The sequence below is a fragment of the Papio anubis genome, chromosome 20 (genome assembly GCF_008728515.1).
Source record: "Papio anubis isolate 15944 chromosome 20, Panubis1.0, whole genome shotgun sequence".
Taxonomy (NCBI): domain Eukaryota; kingdom Metazoa; phylum Chordata; class Mammalia; order Primates; family Cercopithecidae; genus Papio; species Papio anubis.
The window spans coordinates 329,976-350,876 of record NC_044995.1 but is presented as its reverse complement, the minus strand read 5'-3'; the positions used below and the strand labels follow the sequence as shown (position 1 = coordinate 350,876).

Genomic DNA, 20,901 nt, shown 5'->3' with positions numbered 1-20,901 from the left:
CCTTTACTCTCCCATCCCCAGAACCTAGTACGATATATGGCACACAGTACATGCTCAATAAATATTTATCAAATGAACAAGGAAAGCTGTGTGGATGTCCCCTCCTGTGCAGCTGTAAGCGGAGAAATCGAGTCTTTTTTTAAAAAAAAAAACTTTCCTACACCAGTTTTATTTAAAACACAAAAATAAGTATTTCTCTTTCTGTAAGGAAAACTGGCTCAAATATTGCTGAACACAGGCCAGACTCAGTGGCTCACGCCTGTATTCTGAGCACTTTGAGAGGCTGAGATGGGAGCATCACTTGAGGTCAGGGGTTTGAGACCAGCCTGGCCAACATGGTAAAACCCCCTCTTAAATACAAAAAAAAAAAAAAAAAATTAGCCAGGCATAGTGGCAGGTGCCTGTAATCCCAGCTACTTGGGAGGCTGAGGCAGGAGAATTGCTTGAACCTGGGAGGCAGAGGTTACAGTGAACCGAGATTACACCACTGCACTCCAGCCTGGGTGACAGAGTGAGACTCAAAAATGAATGAATGAATGAATAAATAAATAGAAAACACTACACTTTCATCTTTATCACTGTTCTACTAATAGTCACATATATTTCTGAGCTTTTACTACATGCCAGGTACTGTTCTAAGGCTGTGTATCAGTTCATTTTATTCTCACACAAAACAGTATGTACTATTATCAAGACAATTTATTTTTATTTATTGATTTATTTTTTGAGATGGAGTTTCACTCTTGTCGCCCAGGCTGGAGTGCAGTATCACGGTCTCGGCTCCCTGCAACCTCCGCCTCCCGGGTTCAAGTGATTCTCCTGCCTCAGCCTCCCAAGTAGTTGAGGTTACAGGCATGTGCCACCACACCTGGCTAATTTTTATATTTTCAGTAGAGACAGGGTTTCACCATGTTGGCCAGGCCGATCTCGAACTCCCGACCTCAGATGATCTGCCCACCTCAGCCTCCCAAAGTGCTGGGATTCCAGGTGTGAGCCACCGCGCCCAGCCACTGTTCTAAGGCTGTGTGTATAAATTCATTGTATTCTCACACAAAAAAGGATGTACTATTATCAAGCCATTTTAAGGGGAGGCTCAGGGTGCTACATTCCTGGATTAGGAAGGCGGATGATGGATTATCTGTTTGGATTTGAACTTTTTTTTTTTTTTTTTTTTTTGAGACAGTCTCACTCTATTACCCAGGCTGGAGTGCAGTACTGTGATCTCAGCTCACTGCAACCTCCGCTTCCCAGATTCAAGCAATTCTCATGCCTCAGCCTCCGGAGTAGTTTGGAAGACAGGTGCACATCACCATGCTCTGCTAATTTTTGTATTTTCAGTCAAGGCAGTGTTTCACATGTTCACCAGGCTGGTCTTGAACTCCTGGGCTCGAGTGATCCACCCACCTCAGCCTCCCAAAGTGCTGGGATTACAGGCGTGAGCCACCACGCCCAGCCTGATTTTTTAAAAAAGTTTTTATATAGCTTTGATACCAACGGATTAAATTTTGACAGGGAATTTGGCATGACTCAACTACAGGAAAGAGTTATCATGGTGTTGTAAGCCCTCTCACTCCTACACCCACCCCCGCTGCAGGAAAGGGTCAAGGTCAGCTTTTTCTCTGTGACCCTGCGACTGGAGTTAGGGCTGTCCATAAATAATCCTTCCTTTCTCTCCTTCCAGACACATGAAAAGACTACGCTTCCCGGTGCCCCTGTGAAGTTCGGGGTGACCAGGGGACCCACTCTGGCTGAGTGTAAGCTAAGAAGACAGGTGTCATATCAGGTCCAAGCCTCGCAAGTCACTGCCTGCTGTGCCATCCTCTCTTCTTCCCGTGCCAAAGGACTGGCAGCATTCCAGATGATGGCTGTGCCATGGGCCTGGGGGACACGGGTGATATGGAGGACAGCGCTTGGCTGGCCCACAAAGGAGAGAAACCTCTGCTGCCTGAGGACCACGGAGAATCTGCAGCTGTGACTGCCCTGACCAACACAGCTCCAGGAGAGGTCTCAGAAAAATGGATGAATAGGCCCGGCGTGGCGGCTCAAGCCTGTAATCCCAGCATTTTGGGAGGCTGAGGTGGGCAGATCACCTGAGGTCAGGAGTTCAAGACCAGCCTGCCCAACATGGTGAAACCCCATCTCTACTAAAAATACAAAAATTAGCCAGGCGTGGTGGTGGGCACCTGTAATCCCAGCTACTTGGCAGGCTGAGGCAGGAGAATGGCGTGAACCTGGGAGGCAGAGGTTGCAGTGAGCTGAGATCGTGACACTGCACTCCAGCCTGGGCAACAAGAGGGAAACTTCATCTCAATAAATAAATAAGAATGCTGAATAAGTGAGTGAATGAATGAATGGCAGGGAATCGGGACAGGGTCACAGATTACCCCCAGGCCGGAGGTAGAGGAAGCAGCCATGCCTGAAGCCGGCTCTCCACACATAGGCTTTATTTCCACAGTCCCATTTTCCCATGCTGAACCTGGCATCTTCGCCCTGACTTTTCCCATGCCCGTCAGCACTAGAGGGCTCTTGGGGAGTGAGGAGCTGCAGAGAGAGGGACACAGGATGTATGCAGAGCCTGGGAGATGGAGACGAAGAGAGAGAGCCAGCAACAGAAGGTGGGGAATCCACAGGGGGTCAGGGCTCAGCAGACAGGGAAGGGGCAGATATGGAGACAAGAAGGATGGACACTGACTGGGAAGCCGAGAGAACAGGAGATCGGGAGGCAGAGGGAAAAGCAGGGTCAGGAGCAGAGAGAAAGGAACCAGGAGACAGAGGTGAGGCAGTGATGAAGGGCAGATGAAAACAGTTAGAGGGGCAAAAAGACAGAGGCCTGGGACTGGGAGAAAAAGACAGGGACCCACAAGGCAAACAGGGAAGTAGAGACACAAAAAAAGACCCCTACAGAAAGCCAGGGCAGGGTGGGGGCTGCAGGCCCCTCATGTTAGCCTCGGGAGTCTTTGCTGGTGGAGGAGCCGGGGCCAGTGCTGGAGGCAGGGCCGGTGCTGGAGACGTGGCCTCTGCTGGACCCGGGGCCTCCGCTGGAATCAGACGCTGTGCCTCCGCTCTCCACACCACCCTCTGTGTTTTCTCCGCCCCTGCTGGACCCCACGTATCCAGTGGAGCCCAGGTAGCTGCTGGTGCTGACAGGTCTGAAGGTCACGTGGCCCCCACTCGAGGCACTGGTGGAGCCAAAGGTCACGTGGCCAGTGTTGGGGTCACCGTGCGTGACGTGACTGGGCAAATGCCCCGGGCTGGACTTGAGGGGACCAAAAGTGACGCGGCCAAGAGAGCCACGGTCTCTGCTAGTCTTGTGGCTCAAGATGGACCCGGGGATGGTACGGGGTTGCCTGGTGGGCACCAGGACGGTACTGGAGCCAGCCCTCTGGGTGCTGGCCAGGTCCGCGCTCAGGGTGCCGTCCAGCTTCGCGGCGGCGTCGGCCAGGTCCTTCTGTTGCTGCGCCTCCGCCTGCTCCTGGAGCTGCACCTGCAGGGAAGGTGAGCTGGGCCCCGACGCACACTGAGGCCTGGCCCCACCCCCGAGGGCCCCAATCTCACCAGCTTCTCCACTTGGCTCAGCAGCTCCTCCCTGCTCATGGGGTAGTCATCGCTGGCCTCAAAACCTGGGGGGTCTTCTCTGGGGAGGGGAAGGAAAACCGGAAAAGACTAGACTCCCAGCCCTCAAAAAGGCCAGTGGCCCTTCCTGCTCAACCCCAGGAACCTCAGTCATTCTCCCACCAGCCCTGAGTGCCCTCCCCTTCTGGGGTACGTGGGGCCCCGTCTTCCCACACAAAGGTGCCAAGCCCCTACTCCTTCTGGCTGCCTCAAAGCACACACCTCATATTCTAAACCCCCAGGGCCACATCCACCAGCCAGTCCCCAAAAGCCCCCCAAAACCCTCTATCCTGTGTGTTCCCTCTGCCCCCATGGAAGCCCCGCCCCCCCTGCGTCCCTCCTGCCCTGCGCCTCTCCTGCCCTGCGCCTCACAGATTGTCAGGGGGCTGAAGTGGGGCCATCTTCTTCGGAAGGTCCTCCAGGCTCTGGCCCAGCGCCAGGAGGGCAGCGTCGGCCAGGGAGGTGAGGCTCTGGAGGGTGTAGAAGCCTGTGGTCAGCTGGGCCACCCCTGAGACCTGCCTCCCGTCCCGGCTCCCTGCCGCCTCCCACCTGGGCATCCAGGAAGGCCTGCACTGTCAGGAGCTCCACCAGCCGCTTCTCGATGAGGCTCAGGAAGAGGCCCATGTCCCGGTCCGCCATGCCGGTCTTGACCCCAAGGAGGTCATCGATCATGCTGCCGTCGCAATGGGCCTTGGTGAAGAGGAGCTGGATATCTGCGTCATGGAGGGCCAGCTGTCAGGGATCTGGCACCGCCAGCTGGGTGCTAGCCCTCTCCCCACTCAGGTCCTCACTGCCCCATTCTACAGAGACTGCCATCAAGGCTCAGAGACCAAAAGGGAGTCACCTGAGCTCAGCCAGCCAGGCAGGGGGAGGGCACTGCTGTGCATCCCTCTCTCCCTGGCTTGTCCTTCAAAATCAGCCTCAAGTATCACTGCCTCCAGGAAGCCTTCCCAGTGACCCCAGCAGAGCTGGCTTGGTGAGTGTGAGACTCAGACGGTGGTGAGGGGCCTGCACTTGGCTTGACACACTGCTGCTCTTCCTATCTTGAAAGTCTCGGCAATTTTTCAATAAGGGGCCCCTCATTCCGCACTGGGCCCCACAAATTATGGTCTTGCACCGCAGACTGAGTTAGGGCCTCCTCTTGCCCCCAGAGCCTGGGCGTCCTCCATCCTAGCCCCTGAGTGATGAGCGCCCAGTACTCAGGTCAGTCCCCTCCAGGGCCTCTCCCCACTCTGCCCACATCACCTAGCACAGGGCTAGGCTCAGCCGTCACGACAGCGGGAAGGAGGACCTGCCCATATTTGAGCTCCTACGGTGTGCCCCGAGGGGGCTCTCCAGATCGCTCCCCACCACCCCCCACCTTTCTCTCCATCTGTCATCCCTTCTAATTCTCATGACAACCCTGCAAAGAAGGCACTGCCATCCCCATTCCCAGAGGGGCTCACAAGGAGGAAGCCACACACCAAGGTTCGTAATTGGTGGAGCTGAGATTCAAACCCAGGACAGGCTGGGTGCAGTGGCTCACGCCTGTAATCCCAGCATTTTGGGAAGCCAAGGCAGGCAGATCATTTGAGGTCAAGAGTTTGAGACCACCCTGGCCACCATGGTGAAACCCTGTTTCTACTAAAAATACAAAAAAACTAGCCAGGCGTGGTAGTGCATGCCTGTAATCCCAGTCACTGGAGAGGCTGAGGCAGGAGAATCGCTTGAACCCAGGAGACGGACATTGCAGTGAGCCGAGATCACACCACTGCACTCCAGCCTGGCTGACAGAGTGAGATTCCGTCTCAAATAAATAAATAAATAAATAAATAAATAATAAAAGCTAACAATAAATGTAAAAAAAAACAAAAAAAAACAAAAAAAAAACAACAAAAAACAAAAAACAGGACAGCCTGACTCCTGAGTGCTCTGCACGGCTACTTCCTGAAAAATAAGAAAGATGAGGCCAGGTGTGGTGGCTCACGCCTGTAATCCCAGCACTTTGGGAGACCGAGGCGGGTGGATCACCTGAGGTCAGAGGTTTGAGACCAGCCTGGCCAACATGGCAAAACCCGCTCTCCACTAAAAATACAAAAATTAGCTGGGCGTGGTGGTGCGCACCTGTAATCCCAGCTACTGGGAGGCTAAGGCAGGAGAATCACTTGAACTCAGCAGGGGGAGGTTGCAGTGAATGGAGATCGTGCCACTGCACTCCAACCTGGGGGACAGAGCGAGACTATCTCTCAAATTAAAAATAATAATAATAATAATAATAGAAAAAAAGAGAAAGATGGGAGGATGCACAGGTGGATGCAACTGATACCCACGGAAAGGATAAAAAAAAAAAAGGCCGGGCATGGTGGCTCAAGCCTGTAATCCCAGCACTTTGGGAGGCCGAGATGGGCGGATCACAAGGTCAGGAGATCAAGACCATCCTGGCTAACCCGGTGAAACCCCGTCTCTACTAAAAAAAATACAAAAAATTAGCCGGGCGAGGTGGCGGGTGCCTGTAGTCCCAGCTACTTGGGAGGCTGAGGCAGGAGAATGGCGTGAACCCGGGAGGCAGAGCTTGCAGTGAGCCAAGATCCGGCCACTGCACTCCAGTCTGGGTGACAGAGCGAGACTCCGTCTCCTACCTAAGAAAAATAAAATACTCGGCCAGGTGTGGTGGCTCATGCCTGTAATCCCAGCACTTTGGGAGTCCAAGACAGGAGAAGCACTTGAATCCAGGAGTTCAAGACTAGCCTGGACAACATAGTAAGATCCCATCTCTAAAAAAAAAAAAGGGAGGGGCCAGGTGCAGTGGCTCATACATGTAATCCCAGCACTTTGGAAGGCCGAGGTGGGTGGATCACCTGAGGTCAGGAGTTTGAGACCAGCCTGGCCAACATGGCGAAACCCCATCTCTACTAAAAATACCAAAATTAGCTGGGTGTGGTGGCGGGCACCTATAATCCCAGCTACTCGGGAGGCTGAGGCAGAATTGCTTGAACCTGGGTGGCAGAGGTTGCAGTGAGCCAAGATTGCGCCACTGCACTCCAGCCTGGGCAAAAGAGCAAAATTCCTCTCAAAAAAATACATAAATGAAAAAAATCTAAAAATTTTTTTAAAAAGGAAACTCTAGACCCCTACCTCATACCATACATGCAAATCAATTTGGCATAAGTCACAGACTTCAATGTGGGAGCTCAAACAATGAAACTTCTAGGAGAAAACACAGCACAATGCCTTTGTAAACTCAGGACAGGCAAACATTTCTCAGGCAGGCCACAAAGTCACTAACTACAAAAAGAAAATTTCATAAATTAGATCTCAAAACTAAGAAACTTCAGTTCATCACCAAAAAAAGTGAAAAGGCAAGCTACAGTATAGGAGAAAATATTTACCAGAAGTCTAGTGTCTAGAATATACAAAGAACTCCTACAACTCAGTTATAGCAAGAAAACCCAACTTTTAAAAAAACGAGTGCACAAGATTGAACAGGAACTTCACAAAGATATCCGAATGGCCAATACGATGCTCAATATTATTAGTCACTAGGGAAATGCCAATTAAATTAATAGAGATAGTACTGCACAAACGTTAGATGGCTAATATTAAAATGGCCAATGGCCAGGCGCAGTGGCTCACGCCTGTAATCCCAGCACTTTGGGAGGCTGAGGCGGGCAGATCACGAGGTCAAGGGATCGAGACCATCCTAGCCAACATGGTGAAACCCTGACTCTACTAAAAATACAAAAATTAGCTGGGCGTGGTGGCACACACCTGTAGTCCCAGCTACTCGAGAGGCTGAGGCAGGAGAATCGCTTGAACCCAGGAGGTGAAGGTTGCAGTGAGCCGAGATCACACCATTGCACTCCAGCCTGGTGACAGAGCAAGACTCCATCTCAAAAATAAAATAAAATAAAAAATGGCTGCCACTAGGAAACGGTGGAGAGGGTGTGGAACATCTGGGACCCCCATATGCTCACATAGGTGAGGGCATAAAATCTTGCGACCAGTTTGGAAAACTGTTTGGCATTTTCCAATAAATATCAACATATACCTACCCTAAGACCCGTCAGTCCCATTGCTAGGCATTTATAGACAGACAGATGTACACGGATGATCCATGGATGAATACTGGATAGATGAATGGATGGGTGGATGACGGATATGGGGCAGTGGGAGGGACAGCATCTGTTTTTCAGTGTTTTGTGAAACAAGTGGAATAATGCCTAAGTGCCTAGCAGAGTGAATGACACATAATAAACATTGCTATTATATTTTATCATCATTTTCTTTACAAATAATAACATTTTTGGTAACCAAGACTAAGAAGAAATTTGGTAACTAAGACTAAGACTAGGAAGACAAAAGTCAAATGTCATTGCAGATAAATGGATGAACAGATGGATGTGGGGCTGTTGGAGGCAGACGGACGGATAGACAATGCATGGAGGGAGGGCGGGATGGATGGATGGATGGATGGATGGATGGATGGATGGATGGATGGAGCAGACACTTGGTTTGGGAGCTGGAGAGGAGCCACCCATGGACAGACAGACTTGGAACAGGTGCAGAGGACAGTCTGAGATGGGTGGGCCAGACAGATGGGACAGAATGGAGCCGGACTGAATGAGACTTGAGCCAGGCCAGATACCAGGGGCAGGTAGTGAGAGACAGATGCTGGACAGACATGGAACAGTGAGACTGGGAAATGAAGGAGGCAGAATACAGATGGTGTGACTGGGCCAAGGCTGGTGGAAGGACAGGCTGGATGGGAAGCAGGTGGGACAGATGAAGGCTGGACAGATGATAGGGTGGGGTGGAGGCAGGCTGCAGAACGGTGGATGGAGCAGACAGGAACGAGCCAGAGAGCAGACGATGGGAGGCTGGAAGCAGATGAAACTTTGGGCTGTGAGATGGTGAGTGGAATGGAGACAGAACAGAGACACTGGGGCTTGAGAGGGGCGGAGTGTTCCTGGGACTGAGGAATGGGAATTGGGATGACCCAGACCTTGGGGCGTTGGGAGGGACATTCTGGGTGGAGGCAGAATTGCTGGGCTGGAGTGAATAAGATATAGGACGAATTAGAGAATCAACCCTAGATGATAGATGGATAGATACACTATTAAATTGCATTAGATAGATGAATAAATTCACACTGATAAGATAGATGGATGAATGGTCACACTGATAGATACAAATTAGGTAAGATGGATAGATGGATAACTGATGGATGGTGGGACAGATGGATGGATGCACTGATGGATGGTCGATTGGATGGATGGATGGATCACTAATGGATGCATTGGGTGGATGGATGGATGGATGCACTGATGGGATGGGTGGATGGATGGATGGATGCACTGATGGATGGGTGGATGGATGGATGGATGCACTGATGGATGGATGGATGGATGGATGGATGGATCTACTGATGGATGGAATTGGAATTGGATGGATGGATGGATGCACTGATGGATGGATGGATTCATTAGATGGATGGATCACTGATGGATGGAGTGGATGGATAGATGGATACTGATGGATGAATTCGTGGAATGGATGATTAGATACTATTAGATGGATGGAATGGAATTATTAGATGGTAGATGGATGGATGGATGCACTGATGGATACCGTTGGATGGATGGATGGATGGATGCACTGATGGATGGGTGGATGGATGGATGGATGCACTGATGGATGGAGTGGATGGATGGATGGATCTACTTCGATGGATGGGTGGATGGATGGATGGATGGATCCACTGATGGATCGATGGATGGATGGATGATGGATGGAGTGGAGTGGATGGATGGATCACTGATGGATGGATGGATGGATGGAATTCACTATTGATGGATGGAGTGGTGGATGGATGGATGGGATATGATGGATGGTGGGTAGATGGATGGATGGATACACTGATGGATGGAATGGAGTGGAATGGATGGAATGCAGTAGATAGGTAGAGTAGATGGAATGGAATGGATGCACTGTGGATGGTGGATGGATGGATGGATGCACTGATGGATGGTGGATGGAATGGATGAATGGATGCACTACAGTGATATGATTAGGTGGATGGATGGATGGATCTGATGGATGGATAGGTGGATGGATGGATCACTGATGGATCATTGGATGGATGGATCTGGATGATCTGGATATCATTGGATGGATGGATGGATCTAATGGATGGATGGATGGATCACTGGATGGGTGGGTGGATGGATGGATGGATTCACTGATGGATGGAGTACTTAGATGGATGATGGATGGATGGATACACTATGATATGGATGAATTAGATGAATGGATACACTATTAGATAGGTAGATGATGGAATGGATGCAATGGATGAATTGGAATGGATGGATGCACTGATGGATGGTCTGGAATGGATGGATGGATGGATCACTGATGGATGGATCGATTGGATGGATGGATCACTGATGGATGAATGGATGATGGATCACTGATGGATGGATGGATGGATGGATGGATGGATGGATGGATCACTGATGGATCATTGGATGGATGGATCTGATGGATCATTCGATGGATGGATGAATGGATTCACTGGATGGAATGGATGATGGAATGGAATCCACTAATGGAATGGAGTAGATAGATGGAATGAATGAATAGAGTAGATGGAATGAATCGTTGCACTGTGATGATGGATGGATGGATGGATGCACTGATGGATGGGTGGGTGGATGGATGGATGGATGCACTGATGGATGGGTGGGTGGATGGATGGATGGATGCACGGATGGATGGATGGGTGGATGGATGGATGGATGCACTGATGGATGGGTGGGTGGATGGATGGATGGATGCACTGATGGATGGGTGGGTGGATGGATGGATGGATGCACTGATGGATGGGTGGGTGGATGGATGGATGCACTGATGGATGGATGGGTGGGTGGATGGATGGATGCACTGATGGATGGGTGGATGGATGGATGGATGCACCCATCCATCAGTGCATGATGGATGGATGGATGCACTGATGGATGGTTGGGTGGATGGATGGATGGATGCACTGATGGATGGAGTGGTGGATGGATGGATGGATGCACTGATGGATGAGTGGTGGATGGATGGATGCACTATGGATGGGTGGGTGGATGGATGGATGGATGCACTGATGGATGGGTGGGTGGATGGATGGATGGATGCACTGATGGATGGGTGGGTGGATGGATGGATGGATGCACTGATGGATGGGTGGATGGATGGATGGATGCACTGATGGATGGGTGGATGGATGGATGGATGCACTGATGGATGGGTGGATGGATGGATGGATGGATGCACTGATGGATGGGTGGATGGATGGATGGATGGATGGGTGTAGGACAGCTGGAGGGACAGATGCTGGATGGATAGATGGACATGAGACAGTTGGAGGGATAGACCCTGGTTGGAAAGATGGACAGATATGGAGCAACCAATAAGCAAGTGAACCAGGTTGTCCATGCAATGCCTCCAAGCCTAATGGTGTCCTTCCAAGTGGAGAAGCCAGGCTTGGGAGGGGGCGCCCGTGGGTGCTCACCAGCCTTGAGCTTCTCCAGCTGTCCCCGCACATCCTGGAAGCGGGCCTCAAGGCGCTCAGCCTCCAAGCGCACCTTGTCCATGCGCTGCTGCAACGCATTCAGCTGCTGCTCCTGCAGCAAATGCCGGTCATCCTTGCTGGTACGTGCACTCACCAATGCCTCCTGCATCTGTGGGCACAGGGCTGAATGTTGGGCCAGATGGCAGCCTCGGGAGCTGGGGGGTGTGGAGCTGGGAAGAAGAGGCAGGAGGGGGGCTGAGGGAGGGGAGGGGGCAGGGAGGCAGGGAGAAGAGGAGGAGATGGAGAGGGCAGGCCTCACTCACCTCCTTGATCTCTTCCTGCACATGCTCCAGCTCCAAGTTCTGCTCATTGATGAAGTTGAACTCAGCAAAGTTGCGCTCCTCGACTGGGAAAGTTGGGCAAGGCGGGGCCCAGAGAGAGGAAGACAGAGATACAGATACAGAGAGAAGAGAGACAGAGAGGCACACAGAAGGCCAGAGAAAGTGAGGATGAGGAAGGCCACACAGAGACCAAGGCAGAGAGATGAACAGAGAGGAATCACAGAGACCAAGAGGCGTGGGAAGATACGGCAGGGGCGACACAGAAACACATACCAAGGCAGAGGGAAAGCCAGAGAGACTCGGTAACAGCAAGGGAGATGGGGAGATGCAGGCAGGGAGAACGGTAGATATGGGTAAGGAGAGAAACAGAGAGGGACAGGGTTGAGGGAAGGATGTGGAGAGTGACCCCAGGCCCAGGAGTGAGGAGGGGATGGGGAGAGGCAAAGACAGGGCCACAGTAAGACGCCAGTGGACATGGGTGGCGGGTCCCAGGCCTGACACCTTGCTCCTCCAGTGCAGGTGGAGGAGTCCCCAGAGCCAGAGCTGAAGCCAGCCTGCACTGGACTCAGGGGATGCCGGGGCCCCTGGGCCTCCTCCCCCCACCCAGGGCCCCACTCACTCTCCAGATACTTCTGCACCAACAGGTCGGGGTCGCTCTCCCCCATCAGCTGGGACAGTTTATTCAGGGCGTCCTCGTAGCGAAGCACTAGCCTCTCCTGGGAGGTCTTCCGGACGCCCTCGGCCACCTCCCGGGCTGGGGGAAGAGAGAACAGCAGGTCGGCCTCCTGGGTGGCCTCCAGCACAGAGACCTCCTGGGTGAGGGTGAGCAAAGCGTGGTCCTGCCCGGGGCACCAAGGAGCGCTGCAGGTGCCCCAGGGGCAGCCAGGCCCTCGAGATGCAAAGGCGGCAGCCCCTGCCTCACCCTGCTTTTCACGCTTCTCCAGGACATCAGAATCTGGCTGCCTGTCATTGTTTTTGAGCTTGAGGAAGCGGTGCAGCTGCTCCAGGTGTGAGATCTGCCGCTGCAGCACCTGCGCCTCCGTCTCACTCTGGGCCTCCTCCTTCTCCGCGCGCTCCCGCAGCAAGCCCATCTTGGCCTTTGCCTCCTCCCTGGGGGGGTCAGCCGGGGTCAGGATGACTGGAGGCTGGGCTGGGGTCGGCCTGGGATCCTGGGGATGGGTGGGGTCAGCCAGAGGTTGTGGGGGTGGGGTGGAGTCAGCTGGTGTCCCAGATGGGCAGGGCCAGCCTGGGGTCACAGGAATGGGGCTGAATCAGGTTGCAGTTATCCTGTGGTCACAAAAAGCAGAGAACTGGCTGGGCACGGTGGCTCAGTCTGTAATCCCAGCATTCTGGGAGGCAGGAGGATCACCTGCGGTCAGGAGTTTGAGACCAGCCTGGCCAACATGGTGAAACCCCATCTCTACTCAAAATACAAAAATTAGCCAGACCTGGTGGTGCATGCCTGTAATCCCAACTACTCGGGAGGCTGAAGCAGGAGAATCGCTTGAACCTGGGAGGTGAAGATTGCAGTGAGCTGAGATCGCACTACTGCACTCTAGCTTGGGTGGCAAGAGCGAAACTCTGTCTCAAAAAAAAAAAAAGACGGAGGCAAGAACTTCAAAAGAGTCCAACATCATATTAAAAACCCAACACAAAACTCTCAGTGTGCTGCTGGCTCACGTTCTTTCAGCAGCCTGCTCTCCTCATCCTTCAGAGTGTACTGTCTCTCTCTATGTAAACTCTCTGTTCTCTATTTGCCTTCAGTAAATTCTCTTTGTTGATTAAATCAGTCTCTAGGCAGAATTCTTTCTCCCAAGTAAGACTAAGAAGCGAGCATTCCTGCATTTCCCGGTGGCAGGTACAGTTTCCTTTTGGAGTGATGGAAATATTTCAGATCTAGACAGAAGTGGTGCGGTTGCACGACCCTGTGAATGGACTAAATGCTGCTAAATTCTGTACTTGAAAATGGTGAATTTTGCCATGTTTATTATTTTAACAGAGAGAGAGAAAGAGAGAAATCACAGAGACCCTAAGGCAGACCCAGGCCACAACTGATGTCAATCAGGGACCGTGAGAAAACAGAAGCCAGAGAAGAACTCAGTAGAAGGTAAGGAAGCGTTTGGAGCAAGAGGAGAAGAGGGCGAAGCTGAGAAAGAGGCAGGGATGGAGTTAGAGAGAGAGCCTGGAGCTCATGAGAGCCCCAGAGAAGGAGAGAGAAGCCAGCACCTAAAGCAGCTTCAGCTCTTCAACTCCTTACAGCGTGTCTCTATCTGAAGGTGGCCCGAGAGAATCTCTGTCCCTTGCAACCAATGCTGACAAATAACAAATTCGCCAGATGCTTCCAGGAACCCTGCGGCACTATATATGTGCTAGATGCACTTTTTTTTTTTTTTTCTTTCTGAGACAGAGTCTTACTCTGTTGCCCAGGCTGGAATGCAGTGGTGCAGTCTTGGCTCACTGCAACCTCTGCCCCCAGGCCTCAAGCAATCCTCCCACCTCAGCCTCCCAAGTAGCTGGGACCACAGACACTCGCCACCGCCACCATGCCCAGCTAAGTTTTTATATTTTTGGTAGAGATGGGATTTCACCATGTTGGCCACGCTGGTCTTGAACTCCTGAGCTCAAGCAATCTGTCTGCCTTGGCCTCCCACAGTGTGGGGATTACAGGCGTGAGCCACCGCGTCCGGCCACTAGATGCATTCTTATGTGCTAGATGGGGTCAGTAGAGGTTAATTTACATGCCCAAGGAAGAGAACAGGACCAGTGGGGTGCAATGGCTCATGCCTGTAATCCCAGCACCTTGGGAGGCAGAGGCGGGTAGATCGTGAGCTCAGGAGTTCAAGACCCGCCTGGCCAAGATGGTGAAACCCCGTCTCTACTAAAAATACAAAAATCAGCCAGGCGTAGTGCCGAGCACCTGTAATCCAAGCTACTCGGGAGGCTGAGGCAGGAGAATCGCTTGAACCCGGGCGGTGGAGGTTGCAGTGAGCCGAGATCACATCACTGCACTATAGCCTGGGTGACAGAGCCAGACACTGTCTCAAAAAAAAAAAAAAAAAAAAAAAAAGAACAGGACCAATGAGAGGGGGGGTGGGGAACTGGTGGGGGAGAGAGAGAAAAGGGGGATATTATGGGGGGAAAAAATAGCTTCTGACGTCTGTTTCATGAGCCCTGAACCTTCCCACCACTGCTTTATGGAAAGGTATGTCCTGAGTCATCTGGGTCCCACAACCCCAGGATACCCGCAGTCCCTACCTGACGGCGTAGGCAGAGGTGGAGGAGAGGATAAGGGAGCTGACCAGGTGCCGCAGGTGGTGGATCTCCTGTGGGGGGAGGAGAAAAAAATCAGTGCCACTTCTTACAACCTCATTGCTCAGAGTCTTTCCTTTTGGCCCCATGCTTCTCCAATAAAGAGCAAAGCTCTTGAGCCTTCCAAATGTGGACCCTCCTCATTAGTGACTGCCCATGAAAGGGATTTTAAAGAGGTATGAGACAAACTGATAAGCTGGATCAAAAGGCTCTTTCTGTAGATAACCACAAACTAAGAAAATATTTAGTAACCTATGGGGGCTGGGTGGAAATGAGGTGGGGGAGATGGAGAGGAAATGACGTTTCTCTAGGCAACCTTTTAGAACAGTTTTGATTTGAGAACCTTGTTAATGTTTTACATATTCATAAAGGAAATTAAATCAATAAAGAGAGGACAGAAAACTAAAACTGAATGCAAATGGAAGCAAGTGAACTTAACTGTATTTAAAAATACTAACAGGGCCAGGCGCGGTGGCTCACGCCCATAATCCCAGCACTTTGGGAGGACGAGGCAGGCAGATCACCTGAGGTCAGGAGTTTGAGACCAGCCTGGCCAACATAGAGAAACTCCATCTCTATTAAAAATACAAAATTAGCCGGGCGTGGTGGCGCATGCCTGTAATCCCAGCTACTCGGGAGGCTGAGGCAGGAGAATCGCTTGAACTCTGGAGGCGGAGGTTGCAGTGAGCCGAGATCATGCCATCACACTCCAGCCTGGGCAACAAGAGCGAAACTCCAACTCAAAAAATAATAATAATAATTATTATTATATTAATAACCACACAGAAGGTCAAAAGAAAAGGAACTAATCCAAATAACTTCTGAATAGAATAATTTGAAAAGATAGGCTGACGCTCATGCCTGTAATCCCAGCACTTTGGGAGGCTGAGGCAGGCGGATCACCCAAGGTCAGTTTAAGACCAGCGTGGGCAACATGGTGAAACTCCATCTCTACTAAAAATACAAAAATTAGCTGGGTGTGATTATGCATGCCTGTAATCCCAGCTCCTTGGGAGGCTCAGGCAGGAGAATCACTTGAACCCAGGAGACAGAGGTTGCAGTAAGCCAAGGTCATGGCCACTGCCCTCCAGCCTGGACGACAGAAAGAAACTCCATCTTGGAAAAAAAGAAAAGAAAAAAAGAAAAGATATATAAATACTCATATTCTCAGAAGACAAAACAAACTGCAAACAAATCCTGAACCCTATTCATCAGGTTTGGGGGTGGTGGTATGGCTGCGGCAATTCTGTAACTCTTATGTATGTATCATATGACTCAGCAAATGAGTAAGTATGTTGATGTGGTTGGGAACTGGTGTTCCCGCTGTGGGAGAAGAGAGCCAGAAAGATGAAATGAAGAGGCCAGGCGCAGTGGCTCATACGTGTAATCCCAGCACTTTGGGAGGCCAAGGCAGGCGGATCACCTGAGGTTGGGAGTTCGAGACCAGCCTCAACAACATGGAGAAACCCCGTCTCTACTAAAAATCCAAAAACTTAGCCAGGCGTGGTGGCGCATGCCTGTAATCCCAGCTACTCGGGAGGCTGAGGCAGGAGAATCGCTTGAACTCAGTAGGCGGAGGTTACAGTGAGCCAAGATCGCGCCATTGCACTCTAGCCTGGGCAACAAGAGCAAGACTCCATCTCAAAAAAGAAAGAGGAAATGAAGAATGCTCAGGAAAAACCTGGTGGTACCGGAATGGAATCAGAGGTATCAACGTGAACTCACTATTGTAAAATATGTCAGCCAGGCGCAGTGGCTCATGCCTGTAATCCCAACACTTTGTGAGGCCAAGGCAGGGGAATCACTTGAGCCCAAGAGTTTGAGAGCAGTCTGGACAACACAGTACTGGACAACACAGTAAGACCCCATCTCTACAAAAACTAAATAGAATTTTAAAACATATAAAATATGTGTGCTTCCTAGCTCTCTCCAGAGAAAGGGCCTCAAAGCAATGACACCCAAGTAGCAACGAAGTCTCTTAGTGCCTCCACACCTACTCTTCCCTAGAAAGAATCGGGACTCCTCAGAACAATGGCCAACCCCAGGGATGGGGCAGAACAAGGTCCAGATTACCTAGGCTATCTTCCTGTGCCAGAAAGTGAGGAAGTACTCCCGAAAAGTGATGGGGTGTGTCCAAAGGCCACAGAAGCCAGCTTGAAGGGGCCCCCCCAACCATATCTGGGACAATTTGAACACTAAAACGAATGGCAGTTACAGATTGTCATCTATAAAGTCAGAATACACTCATGCTCACTGACAAGGAGAAAGAAGAGTTTTTTTTCTTTTTTTTTTTTTTTTTCCAATGAGACGGAGTTTCACTCTTATGGCCCAAGCTGGAGTGCAATGGCGCAATCTTGGCTCGCTGCAACCTCCGGCTCCCTGGTTCAAGTGATCTCCTGCCTCAGCCTCCCAAGTAGCTGGGATTACAGGTGCATGCCACCACACCCAGCTACTTTTTTGTATTTTTAGTAGAAATGGGGTTTCACCATGTTAGCCAGACTGGTCTCAAACTCCTGACTTCAGGTGATCCGCCTGCCTCAGCCTCCCAAAGTGCTGGAATTACAGGCGTGAGCCACCGCCCCCGGCTGAGAAATGTTTCCTTAAGGAAAGTGCCATCTTATAAATGTGGGAGAAATGATAGAGTTTTTTTAAATCACCCTTTTGCAGCCATTACAGTAATAACCGTTCAGGGAAGAATCATTCATGGATGCTAAAATTGATGGCAGTAGCTGCTGGCTGGGGCTGCACACTCCATGCAGCCGGTGGGAGCCCTGCGCCTTCTGAGTTGGGGTGGGAGCTCCCCGGATGCAGCTGTAGCCATCTGAACCACAGTTGCAGACCCAGGCCTTCTGCTCCACGGAGCAGGCAGGATCCCCGCCCTCCTGGGCAGGGCCACAGCTGCCCAAACTGCTGCTGTGGATCTGAGCCTCTCTGTGCTCCTGCAGGGGGTCAGGAGCAGGCAGGGTCTGCCCTCCTGGGTGCAGTTGCAGCCACCCAACCCGCAGCTACAGACCCAGGCCTCCCACTCCAGGGAGCAGGCAGCAGCCAGGCACAAGCGAGGGTCCTGCCTCTTCCGAGTTGGCAGGGTGGGAGCTCCCGGAGCGCCGCTGCGGCCACCCTCCCAACCACAGGACCTAGGCATCTCTGAAGTTCTCTGCAGCCTGCACCCTCAGGAGCCCAGGAAAGCACCCCCCGATCCCTGCAGGCTCAGGGGTGTCTGCTCCTGCTGCTTGGCCTCTCTCCTCTCTTGCACCCACTCTGATCTCAGAGAGGGGTTGGGGTCCAGCCCAGTGCCATGAATGGCAGCAGGAGGCAGACACATTCCTGGGCAGAAGAGGGCAGGTCCCCGGTAAGGTCCCTCCTTTAGGCCAGGGAGGGCCAGGTTGCCAGTACTGCAAAACGAGTGGGGACTTGCAGCACCTCCTCCAGGCCTGCCCGTGGCCACCCGTGGAGCTACCCTCTCTGCTGAGAGCTTCAGAGGCCTGCAGACATCTGAACAACCTGCCTGCAAAGAGGAACCACCCTCTCCAGGGCCTCCTCACGGCTGATAGCTGAACACTAGACGAGACCACCTGCCTACAGAGGAGCTGCCCCCTACAGGTCTCCCCTGAGCTGTCTTAACACTCGATAAAGCTCCTCTTCATCTTGCTCCTCTCCACTTGTCTGCCTACCTCCTTCTTCCTGGACACAGGACAAGAACTCGGGCAAAGGCACCACTGGCCAAGGAGGTTTCCAGCGAGAAAAGTGACGCCCGAAAGATCCCGTAACAAAATGATTGAGTGAAGGTGTGTCAGGGGACAAGATATGTACACAGTCTCAGAGAATCTCCCCACGGACCACACATTCACTACGAAAAGGAAAACTCTCCATTGCAAAAACCTGGCTAGCCAAGTGACCAAAGACAACACCACTAGTCATGGGACAAGCTGACATCAGGTGCCTCCTGAGATCCTGCACAGGAAGGACACACTATCACTGCTGTGACATTCCCCCCAAAGTGCAGACACCAAGTCTAATCATGAAGAAATATCAGAGAAACCGGCCGGGCGCAGTGACTCACGCCTGTAATCCCGGAACTCTGGGAGGCTGAGGCGGGCTTATCACCTGAGGTCAGGAGTTCGAGACCAGCCTGACCAACATGGAGAAACCCTGTCTCTACTAAAAATACAAAATTAGCCAGGCGTGGTGGTGCATGCCTGTAATCCCAGCTACTCAGGAGGCTGAGGCAGGAGAATCACTTGAACCCGGGAGGTGGAGGTTGTAGTGAGCCAAGATTGCACCATTGCACTCCAGCCTGGGCGACAAGAGTAAAACTTCGTCTCAAAAAAAAAAAAAAAAAGACCAGATAAACCCGTGTCAGGGGACATTGCACAACACAACCGGCCTGGATGCTTCCAAAATGTCAACATCATGGAGAAAAAAAAGCCCAAGGGACTGACCCAGATGAACAGAGCCAGAACAACCAAATGCAACGTGGCATTCTGGACCGGAGCCTAGAGTAGGAAAATCAAGTTCACTGTAAAGGACATCACTGGGACAATCAGTGCCTTGAAATATGGACTATTTAGAATTCTAACAATGCTAATGTCCCTGACTTGGATAACAGCACTAAGTAAATGGCGTTGTTCTTAGGAAATGCTCACTAAAGTACTTAGGAGCATAATGTCGACAACATATTGTCAAACAGTTCAGCAATCAGGATAATAACTTATTTTCAGCAAAACAATAATTACACACACAAATAGTAAGAGTTGGGGAGAAAGAGAATAAATGTGGCAAATTATCAACTTGGTGAAAGATATATAGGAGTTATTTGTACAATTCTCGCACCTTTTCTATAACTTGAAATTATTTCAAAATGAAAGTCAAGACCAGACGCAGTGGCTCATGCCTCTAATCCCAGCACTTTGGGAGGCTGAGGCAGGCGAACTACCTGAGCTCCAGAGCTCAAGACCAGCCTGGGCAACATGGTGAAACCCTGTCCCTACCAAAAAAAAAAAATCGGCCAGGTGCAGTGGCTCACACCTGTAATCCCAGCACTTTGGGAGGCCAAGGCAGGCAGATCATGAGGTCAGGAGATCGAGACCATCCTGGCTAACACGGTGAAACCCTGTCTCTACTAAAAATACAAAAAATTAGCCAGGCGTGGTGGCAGGCACCTGTAGTCCCAGCTACTCAGGAGGCTGAGGCAGGAGAATGGCATGAACCCGGGAGGCAGAGCTTGCAGTGAGCCAAGATCGCACCACTGCACTCCAGCCTGTGCAACAGAGTGAGACTCCGTCTCAAAAAAAAAAAAGAAAAATCGTTTTAATTAGCTAGGCGTGGTGGTGCACGCCTGTAGTCCCAGGTCCTCAGGAGGCTGGTGCACGAGAATTGCTTGAATCTGGGAGGCACAGGCTGCAGTGAGCCCAGATTACCTCACTGTGCTCCAGTCTGGGTGACAGAGTAAGACTCCAACAAAACGAAAGAAAAGAGAAGAGAAAGAGAAAGAGAGAGAGAAAGAAAGAAAGACAGAAAGAAAGAAAGTCAAAAGAGAGGGGACAGGGCTGGTTCTTCAAAAGATCCCCGTGGAATGTATAATAAATGGTCTTGCAATAGTCAGGCAATAGATTCCCCTGGGTGATACTATTCAGAATGACACTCTGCTTTCTACAACTATAAATGAGGCCACTTTTTTGTTGGAAGTGTCCTCCAACATTTCCCAGGCTTCCATGCCTTCTGGACTAAAGCAAGCCTACAGCTCTAGTCAATTCCATACTTGAGGCCTGAGTGCTAGAGCAGGAAGGGCAAACAGCTGTGGGGAGGACCGGGGCAGAGGTCCCTCTCTCCTCCCCCGGATTTCAGGGCCACTGACCTTCTTCAGCTTGCGGTCCACGTTCAGACAGCGGTTCCTGTCGATCCGCAGCAGATCCAGCTCCTCCCGCAGGGCTGCGTTCCGCACCAGCTGGTTGTCAAAGTGACAGGTGACCTGGGAGTAGAAAGGCGGATGGAAGAGTGGGTCTGAGGCCAGGCCTGCCTGCCTCCTCCAAGCTCAGCCAAGGAGGAGATGCTTATCAGAGGTGGGGCCGGCCTGTTTCCTGAGAAACATCAGTTTTTTGGGGT

General features: G+C 51.4%; 1 protein-coding gene across 17 annotated transcripts in view; it reads right to left on the bottom strand.

Moving 5' to 3' along the window:
• Positions 1–2,427: 2,427 nt before the first annotated feature.
• Positions 2,428–20,901, bottom strand: part of CCDC114 (coiled-coil domain containing 114) — a 29,433-nt gene continuing 10,959 nt past the window's right edge. For 15 of the 17 annotated variants that reach the window (XM_021931252.2, XM_021931266.2, XM_021931268.2 and 12 more), the window contains 10 exons: positions 20,654–20,767; positions 14,746–14,813; positions 12,413–12,600; positions 12,110–12,244; positions 11,473–11,555; positions 11,150–11,318; positions 4,162–4,325; positions 3,985–4,082; positions 3,556–3,634; positions 2,428–3,484 (listed from right to left, as the gene is read on the bottom strand). In XM_021931252.2, coding sequence (XP_021786944.2) covers positions 2,942–3,484; positions 3,556–3,634; positions 3,985–4,082; positions 4,162–4,325; positions 11,150–11,318; positions 11,473–11,555; positions 12,110–12,244; positions 12,413–12,600; positions 14,746–14,813; positions 20,654–20,767 — 1,641 coding nt within the window. In that variant the 3' untranslated portion in view covers positions 2,428–2,941. The remainder of the gene's footprint in view (positions 3,485–3,555; positions 3,635–3,984; positions 4,083–4,161; positions 4,326–11,149; positions 11,319–11,472; positions 11,556–12,109; positions 12,245–12,412; positions 12,601–14,745; positions 14,814–20,653; positions 20,768–20,901) is intronic. The other 2 variants (XM_021931253.2, XM_021931254.2) reach the window with 2 other exon arrangements.